This window comes from Ceratotherium simum, chromosome 35 (genome assembly GCF_057802395.1).
Source record: "Ceratotherium simum simum isolate JZ-2026a chromosome 35, ASM5780239v1, whole genome shotgun sequence".
NCBI lineage: Eukaryota > Metazoa > Chordata > Mammalia > Perissodactyla > Rhinocerotidae > Ceratotherium > Ceratotherium simum.
Window position 1 is genome coordinate 643,364 of NC_141934.1, and position 15,263 is coordinate 658,626.

Genomic DNA, 15,263 nt, shown 5'->3' on the forward strand with positions numbered 1-15,263 from the left:
AGAAAGGAGGGGGGAGGACGCAGCACCATGTGGCGGCCGCAGTGAGTGCCCGCTAGGAGCAGTGGCCCGGCAGTCTGAGGCAGGGCTGCACCCGGCTCCCCCAGCCTCTGTGCCCTCCAGTCCCCGTCCTTGGGGGGGCCCCGGTACCACCCGTGCTGGCCCTGTGCTGATGATGTCAGCGGTCAAGGGGGTGTGCAGAGCCTGTGAACTGTTACTGCCCTGTGGAGAACATGGGAAACGGGGCCCCGACGGGGCCGCCCAGCTCTCCAGCCCCTTCTCCCCCAAAATGTGCCAGGGCCTTTCAGGAGCTGACTGCTGTGCTGTCCCCTGCAGGCCGACTGCAGCCCCCGCCCGCTCCTCCTGGCTGGCTACGAGGACGGGTCAGTGGCCCTGTGGGACGTCTCTGAGCGGAAGGTGTGCAGCCGTGTCGCGTGCCACACAGAGCCTATCACGGGCCTTGACTTTGACTCCCAGAAGGCCAGGGGCATCTCAGGCTCCGCGGAGAAGGCGCTGGCTGTCTGGAGCCTGGATGAGCAGCAGGCCCTGCAGGTCAGTGTGCCAGACCCAAAGTGTCATTTATCCTGCTTTGCACTAACAGTCTGATAGGCTGAAACAATATTTAGGCATGAAGAGGAGTTGTAGCGGATCCCTGGCTAATTCATCACTCTGAGGCGGGTGCCGGCGCAGGAAGAAGGGGGCGTGGGCGTGTGGGAGCTGCTCACGTGGTTGGCTTTCTCTCAGACCTTGGGTTAGCGGCAGTCACGTCCTGTCCATCTAGAGAAAAGGCATGCAGAGTCCAGGAGTATGCAAAGCCCATTTGCAAAAACTCAGAGGAATTTGGTCAGTAAGGAACTGATTAATCAGAAAAAAAGAAAAACCCAGTGTGGAAACATCCACGGAGTCACGCCCCTGCAGCGGTCTGCAAGCTGGCCCCAGGGAGGCCATTCCTCACGGGCAGCAGGGGGGGGTGAGGCCTCGGGGCAGAGCGGGCTGTTGCTGCGAACCTTCCCATGACGTCTCGGTGGACTTGCCCATCCCGTGTGGCTCGCGGAGCTCCTGACGGCCACATCTGGGCTTGTGCCCAGTGCTTAGCGTGGAGGGGCCCAGCCTGCACACTCAGCCCTGTTTGGGATGGAGGTGATGGAGTTGGGGGCAGGGAGCGTCCTGTCCATGCCTCTCTCTGGCGCAGGTCCTGGGTGTTGCAGGCCATGGGTGAGGTGCTGGGTGCACCCTGTCCTGTCAGCCCCCAGAGGGTGGCCTGGGTGCACACTGGCTTCTGGGGGCAGGGAGGGTGAGGAGCTCCCGTTAGCCCGGAAGCCTTGGAAGGCTGAGGCTTGACCGTAGCCAGTGAGTGGAAGCTCCTTGGAAAGGCAGTTCTGTGAACCCACGTCCGGGGGAGAACAGGGCCCAGGTGGGAGCTGTGTGGCCCTCAGGGTGACTGCCAGCAGAAGCAGCAGCAGGCCTGGCTCCGGCCTCACCTGGGCTCTCATCAGTGGGCACTGGAGGACAGCGCCTGGGGGCTGCCCACCTCTGCAAGGACTGTGGTGGTCCGGGCTTCCCACCACAGACAGGAGGCCGAGGAAGAGGGCATCTCTCAAGGCACCTCTCCAGATGAGGAGGCCTTCCCCAGCAGCCTAGCCAGCCTGCCTTGCCTCGCACTTGCCCAGCACAGGCCCCCACAACCAAGGAGAGAGGCTCCAGGCGGGCACCACCAAGCTCCTGAGGCATATGGGTTGAGGGGGTGGTCCCAGCTGAAAACCAGGACATGCTGTGGTGCCCAGCAGGCATCATCACGCCCTAGGTGCAGCCTGAGGGTGGGGCATCGTCACCAGGTATGCCAAGAGAGGGACGGAGCGAGGACAGCTGGGAGCAGGGGTGTCATGGGGTGGGCAAGGAATCCTGGGCAAGAGGGCGGCCGAGAAGGAGTGGGGCAGGAGGGTGCACCCCAGAGAGCATTGACGTAGAGGCCCGCGGACAGACACTGAGGTCGGGCAGAGTGAGACCTGTCACGTTGCAGCTGGAGGGGCCATGGTATCCTAAAAAGAACAGTCCTGTCGAGAACCGAGGTTAGAACCAAGGCAAGTGGCCATGCCAACTGCCGTGGGGTGAGGCTGCCCTGTGCTGCTGTGGGTGGGATCTGAACAGGGACCTGAGGGTAGAGAGCAAGCCCTCTGGGGCCCTGGGGGGCAGCTCGGCCAGAGCCCAGTGAGAGAGTGGGTCACGTGTCACGTCTGGGGTTAGGGTACACATGCACGCTTCCTTGGCATTGCCCTTCCCCAGCAGACCAGCGTGTGCCAGCATATGGCTGACTTGCAGTACAGCCAACTGCCTGTCCATCTTCTGTCCTTCTGTTGTCCTAGGGAATCCACGGAGACTCCACGGGAAGGGAGTCAGACAGGCCTCCCAACGTGGCCAGGCCTGGCTGCGGGGAGTGGAGCTTCTTGTGCCTCCATCCCGAAGGAAGGTCTCCAAGGCCTGGGAATCGTGGATGTGGGTAGGGGGGGATTGAAATTCATGATGATGGTGGTCATTTTGAGAAACAGGTGGAGCCACTCTGGTGCTGGGTCTTCCTGTCCTCAGCAGGCGAGGCCGCCTCACTGGGTGCCAGCCAGGCGGGCATCAGAGTTTTCCCTCACACTCACCCCACTCCTGGTGGGGACCAGGCAGCACCGTGGGGTCCTGTGCTCCATCCCACTGTGGCTTGAACTTCAGCCTGGCTTTGCAAAGGGCTGAAGACCCAGGCTGCTTCCCTAAGACCCCCCACCCCCACTGCAGACTGCAGCTCCCCCTGGCCCCCTGCACCCAGGAGTCCGGGAGGGGGCCCCTCCTGCCGTCCTGGCCTAGATTTGCTTGATCTCTCCTGGCTTGTTTGGGAAACAGCTGTTGGAACTTAAGACTTAGATTTATGGGCATGTTTCAGTCCACAGATGAACTTTTACTGTCCTGATGAATTGGAAAGTTAGAGAAGAGAGTATTATTAATGAATTGGAGAATTAAAGCAGAGGGGAGCCAGGCATTGCAGAATGGGCGTAGTTGGTGTGATGATGGTACCTGGGCCAGGGGCCCCGCTCAGCCATGCACATCAAAGCAGGGGGAGAGTGCTCCTCCCGCAGGGCACAGCCACCTCCCTTGCCCTGAGACAACTGGACTTCACGTTCAAAGTTGGCCCCAGAGGCCCTGGACGTTCAAGCTGTGAAGTGCAGGCCTCCAAGGAGGAAGTGTCGGGGGCCTTGAGGCCCTCAGCATCCCCAGGCCTCCACAGGCGTCCTCCTCGGAGGCCCTCGGTGCACATGCCGGGCCCTGCCGTGCGGTTGCCTGCCCTGCCCTCGAGCCGCGTGGGTGCAGATGTGCCTCACCTTGCTGCCGGCTGCTGAAGTCTCTAATGAGCCCAAATCAACATCTCCCAGACGGGCGCTGGGAGCCGAGACGCAGATGAGGTTTCCCGCAGCAGAGCATGGGTAATGGGAGCCAGATGGCAGCAGCACTGACTGCACATTCCTAGCACCTGAGGTCATGCGCTAGGAGCTCCTGGTGGCCAAGATCCTTCCAGGAGGCTCCTGGGCTAGGATGGGCTCAGCCAAGGGCCACAGCAGTGACCGGGAGCCTTCAGCTGCCTTCATCAGGAAGCTGCAGCCTCAGGGGCACATGGTGGCGCCAGGCCACTCCCCACCTTCCGCTTTCCCTCCAGCCACTGGGGGTCTGGGCCTTGGCTGTCATCAGACACAGGTGGTGTGCAGACCTTCTTCTTCCTCCCACGCTTTGGGCAGGGCCCGTGGCCTTGAAGCAGGGGCTGATTTACGGCCAGCAGTATTTTTAGGCCTTTAAGTAATAACGAGGCCCCCCTGCCCCAGCCAGCCTGGGCTGGGGATCAGACCAACCACACTCTCCCCACACTGTACCCACAGCTGGTCGGCCAGGCGTCCCCCGTCCCCACTGCCTGACCGCTGCCTTCCCTCTCCCTGGCCCTGCCAGGGGCTTCCCTCTCAAGTGTCAGGTGCAGGATGCCTGGGGCAGGTAGGAGGGAGACCACAGGGCCCTGAGGCCAGTGAATTGTGGGCACACACAACCCGCCATATGACTGAAGCTTCTGTTGCCACTTCTCATTTCCTGCCGGGGGGAGCCGGGCCATGTGCTTTTGCCTCCGTGCCGCCGAGTCTCTGGGAGGGCCTGTGAGGGTGGCAGGTGAGGCCAGGCACTCCTGTCCCCATGGGCAGTACTGGGCATCTTGGCCCCTCCCAGGTGGCGACGCTGGCGTGGAGGGCGTTCTCCGCGCTGCTCCTGACTTCCAGCTGTGTGGGGACCACAGTTTAGAGCTCTTGACTGAAATTCCTTTTCCGCTTGCTTGGGCTCTCGGTGTTCATCAGCAGAGAGCAGATTTGAAGCAGCCCTTTTCTCCCTGGGAAACATCCCCACTGCTAACAAATTCACATAAAGATGGAATCCCAAGGAGGTGACCCTGAAGCAGGGCCCTGAGTGGATTCCAGCGAGTCCATTGCTCCAAGCCTGGGGTCCCCTCCCTACCACTGGCATGGGGGCAAAGTTCACAGGAGAGAAAAGGATGAGGGGCGGTGATGGTCAGCTTCTCGTGCCCGTTCCCAGCCGCCCTGCTCTGGTGCGTGTGAGTCGGGAGGGCTCAGGCACACGCGCATCCGCACGCACAGGCACAAGTGGGATTTGCCTTCTCACGCGTGCACAGTGGCGTCCGCCCCGAGGCCCTGCTCCAGCACGTTCCCGTCTCGGTGGCCTATGCATGGAGCCCAGGAATCTACAGCCAAATGGGGAGGCAGTGTGGAGGTGAGGGGCCACACACCAAGAACCCACCTAGGTTATTGATGCGAGTCAATGGCTGTGTGCTGTTCTCCAACCACGAGCTTGTGCTGCACACAAGCTGTGTGTAAGCACAGGTAGGAAGCACATGGTGGGAAGCACACGGAAGCCCCTGAGCCGGGATTCTGCCAAGTGAGAGCAGTTGAAGCAGGGCAGAGAGTACAGGACACGCGAAGACGATGCTGGTCGCAGTGGATGGTGGAGAAGGAGGGGCCGTGAGAAGTGATCGGGGCTGGTGCCTGGGGCATCATAAGTCCGTGAATTGGTGGAGTCAGGCACTGGACAGAAGCTGCTGGAAGGGCAGGAGGTTGGGCAGGGAGGGGGTCCTTGACGGTGAGAAACGGGGTGGGTGTGGAGGTGGCTGGACAGGTCGCTGCCTGGGACGCTGCCCAAGTGCTGATTGCACTGGCTGGGAACCAGGACATGCCCTGGTGGGAGCAGGGCTGCAGTGAGCATCCTTACGTGCTGGAGGATAGACTGAGAGCTGCATTTGCTGTGGGGTTTTGGCAGAGTCTTGTTATCAGGTTAGGTTCTCTTCTACACCTAGTGGGCAAAGAATCTGGATCATGAATGAGTGTTGGGCCATCAGACTCATGGCTTTTCTTCTCAAATCTGTTAATTTAGTGAATTGCTTTGTTCGATTTTTGTAACATTAAAACAATCATATAGTCCTAAAATAACCCTCTACATAGCATGTCCTCTTCTACACTCTGTGCAGCTTGGTCAGAGTTGTTCAGGGCCGTCTGTCTGTCTGTCTCTCAGTAGCCTGAGCTGCACCCCCTCTCCTGTCGCCTCAGGAGCCCCAGAACCCAGAGGCAGCATGCCCCTCTCTCCTGATCTCTGACAAGTGGGCAGGTGTCTGTTACAGAGTGGCCGAGGGTCAGTCTTTGCCTGTACCACTGGGGCAGGCGTTTTCTCTGTAGGGAAGGTCTGATTTTCTACTTGGACTAATTTAGGTTTCTTGCTTTTTTTGTAACTTGCATTTTTCTAGGAATTTGTCTGTAGGCATAAAAATCTTCAAGAGGTTTTCATACTGCCCTTTTTTTAATTGTTTGTAATAATTGTTTAAATTTCTGCCAAATTTGCAGGACGCTCTATTTTTTATTCCTGATCACTTTTTCTTTGGTTGATCTTTAAAATCTGTTTAACCATTTCTGCTCTGATCTTTCCCTCCCATCCTCCCATGTTCTCTGGGCTCGATCTGTTGCTGACTTTGAGTTGGGTGCGTGACCCATTCGTTCTCGGCCTTCCTTTCTCCACAGCAGCTCGGCTGATCTGCCAGCTGCGTCCCGCGTTGTGAGCTGTCACCGTCTTCATCAGCGCTCACTCTGCGCAGACCCAATTTTTATTTGTTCTCTGACTGCTGAGCTGATTAGAGTGTTTTTATGTTTCCAAATGTTTGACTTTTTTTTCCTCAGTTATTTTTTATTTTTCAATTTCTAATTTAATTCCATTGTGGTCAGAGAATAAGGTCTGAATGATATCAGCTCTTTGAAATGTGGAGGCCAGTCCAGTTATCATAGGTATTCCACATGTGCTTGAAAAGGAAGCGTTTCTCGTTGCTAGATGCACGGCTGTACCTGACACCCTGGGCCAGGCGTGTCGGCCGTGTGGTCCAATACTGAGCGTGGGCCCTGGAGGCCTCTGGAAGGGGCAGGTGGAACTTCTTGCTGCCGTGCATCTTGGTATCTATTCCTGTGTCCTGTGCGTTTTTGCTTTCTGCATTTTGAAGCTAGCTGAGGAACATGCAAGTTTAGAACAGTAATCTTCCTGGAGGATTGGACCTGTGCTTCAGTCACCCTCATTATCTCTAGAAAGGATTTTTGCCTAAAAGCCTGTTTTGCCAACTCAGGCCAGGTGTCTTCTGGTTACTACTTCCCTTTCGCCTTCAGCCTTCCTTCAGGCGTAGGTATGTCTGTCAAGGAGCCGACTCGCACACAGATTTCATCTCCTTCTTACTTTTCTGTACTGTGGGTGTTACCCGGGCGTTCTTCCATCTCAGGCCCTCCTTCCAGAAGCCGAGAATGCCATCCTTTAGGAAGCCGTTGGTGGGGCCTCTGAGTGTGAGTCATGTGCTCATGGAGCCCACAGTTCTAGTGCTTCTCTGAGTTCATACCACCCCTCTGCTGGGCTGTGGAGGATTCCGCTCCCAGCCTAGTCACCAGCCTTTGTGAGTCTGTCCCACAGATTTTGATTTCTCTGTCTTCGTTTTTATTCAGTTCAGAATACTGTCTATTTTCCTTTGTGATTTCTTCTTTGAGCCGGTGGTTCCTTAGAAGTACAGTATGTAATTTTGAAACGCTTGTTGATTTTGTAGATGTCTTTAGCCTAGCTTAATTCTGCTGTCAGGGAAGGTGCCCTGTGCAATGTGAGTATTCAGATATTTCTTGATGCTTGTGTGTGGCCTGGCTCGTGTGGTCTGCAGTTGCTGGGTGGAGAGTTCTGTCAGTGAGACTCAGGTCGAGGTGGTTGGCAGTGTGGTTCAGGTCCTCAATATCCTTACCCATCTTTTTGTCTAGTTTTCTTGCAGTTACTGAGCAAGGTCGGACAGTCTCTGAGTGTTGGTGTGAACGTCTCTGTTTCTCCTTTAGTTCTGTTGGTTTTGCTTCATGAATTTTGAAGCTCTGTCATTAGTAGTAGAAGCATTTGAGATGGTTACCACATGCTGCTGAATGGTCACTGTAAAGCGTCCTCTGTATCTCTCGTGATGTCCTTTGTCCTGAAGCTGGCCTTGTCTGACACCAACACCGCGGCACGAGCTTTCTGAACAGCGCCGCTTTCCGTGGTGCATTTCTCTTACTTTCAACCTATCTCGATTTCTTTATACTTAAAAAGCATCTTTTGTAGTCTTGCTTTATGATCCTGTCTGACAATCTCTGCCTTTTAATTGGAGCACTTAGTCTGTTTGCACTTAATAGAATTATTGATGTGTCTGGCGTGAAGTCCACCATCTTGATGCTTGTTTTCACTTGTCACTTATGTTTTTGACCCTCTCTTACTCCTTTTCTGCCTTCTTGTGTGTGAATCAGAAATTGTTTTTAGTATTCCATTTAATTTTCTCTCTTGGCTTCTTTACTGTATAGCTCTTGTCATTTTTGCCAAGTGGTTGTTCGCGGGCTGACAGTGCATGCGTGTCCTTAACTCAGTGTTGTCACACTCCCCACCCACGCCACAACCCCACAGCAGTATGATCCCACTCACCCACACTCCCACCCTTTCTGCTACCACTGTTATGTGTTTTATTTCTACACACCTTATAAACTCCACCTTATAATGCCTTTGGTTTTGCATTAAATCATCAGTTGTTATTTCTTAAAACTTACAGGAGATAAAAAATGTAATATTTTTTATTTACCCACCTGTTAGCATTTCTGGCACTCTTTGTGTAGATCTGAGTTTCTGTCTGGTTTTATTTCCCCTTCAGCTGGAAGAAGATCCTTTAACATTTCTCATGGTATAGTTCTACTGGCAAAAAATTCTCTCGCTTTTGTTTATCTGAAAAATGTCTTTATTTCACGCTCCTTTTTCAAGAATTGTGCTTATAGAATTCAGGGATGTTAGTTTTGTTTTTCTTCCTGCACTTTAAAGACACTCTTCCCTTGTCTTCTGGGCTCCACTGTTTTTGTTGAGAACGCATCACATCTTACTGTCGTGCCCACACCTGTCGCGTCTCACCCCGTGGCCACTCTCAGGACCTCCTTTTCATCTCTGGACTCAGCAGTTTGACTGTCTGGAGCTTCTCTCAGGCAGACGGTTTGACGTTAGCCCTCTGGTGCCTGAGGCGCTGCACAGTTTTCTTTAGTCTTTTCTCTCTCTTCTTCAGGTTGGATAATGCCAATTGATATGTCCTCTAGTTTACTGACCTTTTTTTTTTTTTTAAATAATTTCCAATCTGCTGTTAATCCATCCTACGAATTTTTCACTTCAGTTATTGGGCTTTTTCAGTTCTACATTTTCTATTATGGTTCTTCTTAAAAACTTTTTTTATGTAAGACTTTATTTTTTTAGAGCAGTTTTAGGTTTACAGCAAAATTGAGAGGAAGGTACAGATATATCCCATATACCCCTGCCCCTATGCATGCACAGCCTCCCCCGGTATCAACATCCCCACCAGAGTGGGACATTTGTTACACTGATGGACCTACAGTGACATGTCATCACCCAGAGTCCAGAGTTTACATTGGGTTAGCTCTTGGTATTGTATGTTACGTGGGTTTGGACAAACATCTAATGACATGTATCCACCACTATAGTATCATACGGAGTATTTTCACTGCCCTAAAATCCTCTGTGCTCCGCCTAATCTTTCCTCTTTCCCCACAACCCCTGACAACCACTGATCTTTTTACTGTCTCCATAGTTTTGCCTTTTCCAGAATGTCATATAGTTGGAATCATACAGTATGTAGCCTTTTCAGATTGGCTTCTTTCACTTAGTCATATGCATTTATGGCTCCTCTATGTCTTTTCATGGCTTGATAGCTCATCTCTTTTTAGCACTGAATAATATTCCATTATCTGGATGGACCACAGTTTATCCATTCGCCTCCTAAAGGGCATCTTGGTTGCTTCCAAGTTTTGGCAATTGTGAATAAAGGTGCTATAGGGCCGGCCCCATGGCTTAGCGGTTAAGTGCGCACGCTCCGCTACTGGCGGCCCGGGTTTGGATCTGGGCACGCACTGACGCACCGCTCGTCCAGCCATGCGGAGGCCGCATCTCACATACAGCAACTAGAAGGATGTGCAACTATGACATACAACTGTCTACTGGGGCTTTGGGGAAAAAAGGAGGAGGATTGGCAATAGATGTTAGCTCAGAGGCGGTCTTCCTCAGCAAAAAGAGGAGGATTAGCATGGGTGTTAGCTCAGGGCTCATCTTCCTCACAAAAAATAAAATAAAATAAAGGTGCTATAAACACCCGGGTGCAGTTTTCTGTGTGGATATAAATTTTCAGCTCCTTTAGGTAAATAGCAAAGACTACAATTGCTAGATCATATGGTAAGAGATGTTTAGTTTTGTAAGAACCACCGAACTGTCTCCCAAAATGGCTGTGCCATGTTGCATTCCCACTAGCAATGAGTGAGTGTTCCTGTTCCTCCCCATCCTCAGCAACATTTGGTGCTGTCAGCGAATTGGGTTTTTGCCTTTCTGACAAGTGTGTAGTGGTGTCTCGTTGTTTTAGTTTGCAATTCCCTGATGACATATGATGTGGAGCATCTTTTCATATGCTTATTTGCCAGCTGTATATCTTCTTTGGTGAAGTGTCTATTAAGGTCTTTGGCCCATTTTTTAATTGGGTTGTTTGTTTTCTTATTGTTGAGTTTTAATAGTTCTTTGTATATTTTGGATAATAGTCCTTTATCAAATATGTCTTTTGCAAATATTTTATCCCCATCTGGCTTGTCTTCTCATTCTCTTGACACTGTCTTCCGCAGAGCAGAACATTTTAGTTTTAATGAAGTCTAGCTCATCAATTCTTTCTTTCATGGATTATGCTTTGATGTTGTATCTAAAATGTCATTGCCAATTCCAAGGTGATCTAGATTTTCTCCTATATTATCTTCTAGGAGTTTTATAGTTTTGTGTTTTATGTTTAGGTCTGTGATTCATTTTGAGTTAATTTTTATGAAGGGTGTAAGGTCTGTGTCTGGATTCGTATTTCTGCCTGTGGACGTCAGTTGTTCTTGCACTGTGTGTTGGAAAGCCTGTCTTTGCTCCGTTGTGCTGCCTCTGTTCCTTTGTCAAAGCTCAGTTGACTCTATTCATATGGGTCTACTTCTGGGCTCTCTATTCTGTTCCATTGATCTGTTTGTCTCTTCTCTTGCCAGTACCACACCATCTTGTCTTTATAGAAGGTCTTGGAGTCGGGTAGTGTCAGTCTTCCAACTTTGTTCTTCACCTTTAATATCATATTAACTCTTCTGGGTTGGTTCTTTTTTATAATTTCCATTTCTCTGCTAATGCTTCCTATCTGTTCATTCATCAAGACAATTTTTTTTGGTAATTATTTGAATGCATTTCCTTTCATTTTTTTGAACATATTTAAAGAAGTGCTTTAAAGTCTTTGTCTGATATGTCCAACATCTGTGCCATTCTGGGCCAGTTTCTATTAACTGCTTTTTCCCTTAACTCTGGGTCATATATTCCTGCTTCTTTACGTGTCTGATAATGGTTTATGTGCTGGACATTATAAATGATGTGTGATGGAGACCCTGAATTCTAGTATTTTGCTCTGAAGAGTGCTTACTTTTTTTGTTCTCACAGGAGTTCAGCTACTGGCTGTTACCTTGAGCTTGTGTGGGCTTGGCTCCATGCTCTGTCAGGGCAGGTTTGTGGAAAGCCCAGGTCCTTCCCAGCTCCGCTAGTGTGGTGGGTGGGACCCAGCTTCCAAACTCTGCCTCCCCTTCAGACTTCAGGTTGGGCGTGGTTTCCAGCTGTTTCAGTGGGTCTGGAATAGGCCCTGCCCGAAGGTGTGATCCTTGTTCTGAAGCGAGGCCATTGTGGCATCTCAGCTGGTCTTGGGTTGTCGCGCAGTCTTTGCACTTGGGCTGCTGGACCCGAGATTACTGTTGATCTCTTGTATCTATTCCGTTTAACCCTGCAGCAGCCACCGTCTGGTGCACTCTTTGTGGGGCCCTGAGCATGCACAGCCCTCACACGAGGACTCATGGGGAACCCACACACGGTCTTTAGTCCCTCCCCCCGCTCCCTGCATGCTGATTGCCCCACAGAGTCCAGCTGTTCCAGCTGCCCTGCCCTCCCATTCCTTCCTCCTCAGCTTCACATGGCCGCTGGGCTCTGCCTGGACCTTGTGGTGGGGCAGTTCCCCAGGCAGAGAGCTGCTGGGCCGTTTGGGAGGCTCACCTTGTCCACGCCCCTCCCTGCCTGCTGTTCAGTGCCTGCATTCAGTTGCTTAGTGTATTTTGTCCAGTATGATGGTTGTTTACAGCGTGAGGACATGTCTGCTACCAGTTACTCTGTCATAGCCACATTCCTATGGTTCTTGCTTCATGAATGATAAGCCTGTTGATTTGTTGAGCAGATATTCGCATCCTGCATTGTGTTGTACCCTCTGTCATCAAGTATGCTGTATAGTCTGTCTCAGTGCTTCTGCTCTGAGGTCAGTCTTTCCTATTACCAAGATTAGACCCCTGTTTCTCTTGTCTGCAGACTCCTGGTATATCTTTGCCAGTTATTCTTTTGGCATCTCTTATATATAGTACAGATTTGGATTTAACTTTGGAATCTAATCATAAATCTACTGAGTATATTTTTATTCCTTCATGGAGAAATACAAAGGCAAATACTAGGCCACCATCGTGCCTGCTGTCAGGCAGGGGAGGAAGTCATGTTTTGTCATTACTTACACTGGGGTGTCGGATAATCTCTCGAGTAGGAGGTTGACTATTGTGTCTTTGGCCTCAAATGACAAAAGTTGAACAAATCCAGTGAACTTAACAAGCAGCCCGTCTCTCTCGCTGTCCTCCCATATTCCTGTTAGTTACATAACCAGTTCTATGTCCGTAATCCCCATATTGTTCTAGACCTAATCCCACAGGTAAGTAGATTCAGTGCTCTCTGCCAGACCATTTGCCATAGTTCTCCAGTTATCTCTTACAAGACTGGAGTTAATCTTCTAGTCCTTCAAGAAGAGCTTATGGAAGCATATTCTTTGAGTTCTTACATGTTCAAAAATGTTTGTCCGTTGTCTTTATACTTGAGCCACAGTTTGGCTGGATATAAAATTCTTGGACCATGCCTCCCTTCACAGCTTTTGCAGGCATCACTCTGCCGTCTGCTGGCATAGATGTGGCCGTGGAACATTCTGAGGACAGCCTGAACCTTACCCTCATAATCCACTTGATCTTTTTGCCTGACTTTTTTAGGACTTTGAAAAGACTTTTTTAGCTATTAAGTCCAGTGATTTTACTAAGGCGCCTCTTTTTTTTTTGTGAGGAAGATCAACCCTGAGCTAACATCCGATGCTCTTTTTGTTGCTGAGGGAAATTGGCCCTGAGCTAACATCTGTGCCCATCTTCCTCTGCTTTATATGGGACGCCACCACAGCATGGCTTGACAAGCGGTGCGTTGGTGCACGCCTGGGATCCGAACCGGCGAACCTGGGGCTGCTGAAGCGGAGTGCGCACACTTAGCCACTGTGCCACCAGGCTGGCCCCTAAGGCGTCTCTTAACATTGACCATTCTATAGCCTTTCTTTGGACTTGGATCGTAAGACTTCAACTTCTACAAATTAAAGTTGGTTTTCTAAGTCAGTGAATGTAGAGCACCCCCGCCCGCCTTCCATATCTGCTTTCTCTGCAGGCTGTCATGACTCTGTGTGTCCCTTCCGTCTTGCTCACGTGGGATCGTTCCTCCTCCTGCCATCCTGTCACAGGCCTCCTCCGGCTGTCTCAGTTCCCCTTCATTTCTCGGAGTTTTTCCTTCCACTTCTGCCCTGCGCTCTGCCAGTTCAGGTTTCCTGCTTTGGGTTCTGGTTTTACAGAGGTAATTGCTTCATGAAGTCTTAGTTTATTAATTTGTGGTAAAAATGGTGACAATTTCTCTTTGCTTCTGAGGAATGTCGCCATCTGTTTTTGCACATTGCTTTCCTCCTTTTTCCTTGTATCTTGGTAGAAATGAGTGATTCTCAACTGAGGCCGCCATGGCCCCAACAGGAGCTGATTAGGAGAAAAGGGTGCAGGTAAGGGCTGGCAAGGGCAACTTCTGGGCAGCAAGGGCTGTGGTGCTCAGGGCTAGGCCAAACACAGGGTCAGTGGAAGGAAATGGCCATTTTGGGTTCTCACAGTGATGGCAAAGTGCCTCTGTCATTTGGTGTGTGGGGACAGAGATGCCAGATTGCCCTGCAAGGCATGCAACAGTCCTGTGTAACCGAGAACGGCTGCAACCACAAAGGCAGCGCTGGTGCCCTGCTCGCTGCAGGGCGCACGTGTCGGGGAGGGATCCTCACCCAGCACTGAGTGCGAGGGTGCTCAGGCCCCAGAGAGGGGCCAGGTCCCGGTGGCTCTGCACATGCAACTCCTGCTTTTGTGTTGCCTGCCCGCTTCTCAGAGCCAGGCCGGGTACTGAGGTGCCCGTAGCTGGGGCAGCGTGCCCTGAGCCGCTCCTGCAGCCTGCACCTTTAGTGTCACCCCACTCATCATGCTGACACCCTGCTGGTTCCCACTCTTGGTGGCCCTTCCACCCCCCTGCATTTCGAGGTTTCACTTATCTCTCAGTGTTGCTGGAGATGGAGTTTGCATTTCTTATACTCCTCATGCTTTGGGGTGGATGTGAGTTTTCTCCAGAAGGGAGAAATGCTGACTTCATGCTGCCATCACGCTGGCAATGTTGCCTCTTGCCTGGATTCTAGGGTGCAGTATATTTCTGTGATGAGGGGCTCCAGGACCCAGCCCACTGAAGTCTTCCCTGAGGGTCTGACGAGGAGAGAATCAGGGGCTCTCTGATGGAATGGCCTGAAGTCCTCTGTCGTAACCGGAGGGTTTGGCCAAGGGCAGAGGTCAGGCCACTCCCCTTGGCAGGTCTGCGCCGGCTCCTGGGAATAGGGGGTAAGTTTGCAGGAGCATGGGGCTATCACAGCGGCCTGCATTTCCCTCCTTGTTCCAGCTGCCAGACCAGGGTCGTCCATGGGTGGGAGCTTCTGTGATAGGTCTAAGAAGCCACTTAATGGTTCTCCCTGCTGCTCTCGGTCCTGCAGGTATGCGGAACTCATGAACTCACCAATCCTGGCATCGCCGATGTCAAGATCCGGCCAGACCGCAAGATCTTGGCCACCGCAGGCTGGGACCATCGCGTCCGTGTGTTTCACTGGCGGACGATGAAGCCACTGGCCCTGCTGGCCTTCCACAGCGCTACTGTCCACTGTGTGGCCTTTGCCGACGACGGCTTGCTGGCTGCAGGGTCCAGGGATCAGCGCATCAGTATCTGGTCCCTCTACCCACGCGCATGAGTTGCCCGCTCCTTTGTTGGGACATGTGGAGGGCAGGGAGGTGGGCGCCCGCGCTTCAGCCAGACCCGGTGTGTGGAAACTGTGTGCGGGGACCCTGAGGGTGGCAAGTCGTGGGTTCTTCTCTTCCAGTTAAGAGAGGAGCCCAGTTTGTGGAGTCCTTGCTTTCTGCACGAGGCTTGTGTTTCCTTTCGTGAAATATAGCATCTGTATGACTGGCTCTGCGTTGAAAGGAGTAACTGGGCCAGAGACCTGGGCATCTGCAGCCCAGGAGAGGCCAACCCAGGGGTGCTTTCCAATAAACTTCCAGTTGCAAACCTGCAGGCTCGAGGTACACATTCTCCAGGCGACTCCCCTGGTTCCCACTTAGGGTCAGAGCTGAGAGCCGTCCCCAGACCCTCCACTGGGCAGGGTGGTTGGCCTGCCCCAGGTCCTGCCAATTCCACATGGTTCCTCACCCCAGGACGGCCAG

The 15,263-nt window shown here is 52.0% G+C and overlaps 1 protein-coding gene across 1 annotated transcript in view; it reads left to right on the forward strand.

Annotated features, from left to right (window-relative positions):
* GNB1L (G protein subunit beta 1 like) overlaps positions 1 to 15,011 on the forward strand; it is a 61,493-nt gene extending 46,482 nt beyond the window's left edge. The window contains exons 6-7 of the mRNA XM_087423728.1: positions 334 to 549; positions 14,543 to 15,011. Coding sequence (XP_087279854.1) covers positions 334 to 549; positions 14,543 to 14,794 — 468 coding nt within the window. The 3' untranslated portion in view covers positions 14,795 to 15,011. The remainder of the gene's footprint in view (positions 1 to 333; positions 550 to 14,542) is intronic.
* The last annotated feature ends 252 nt before the right edge of the window (positions 15,012 to 15,263 follow it).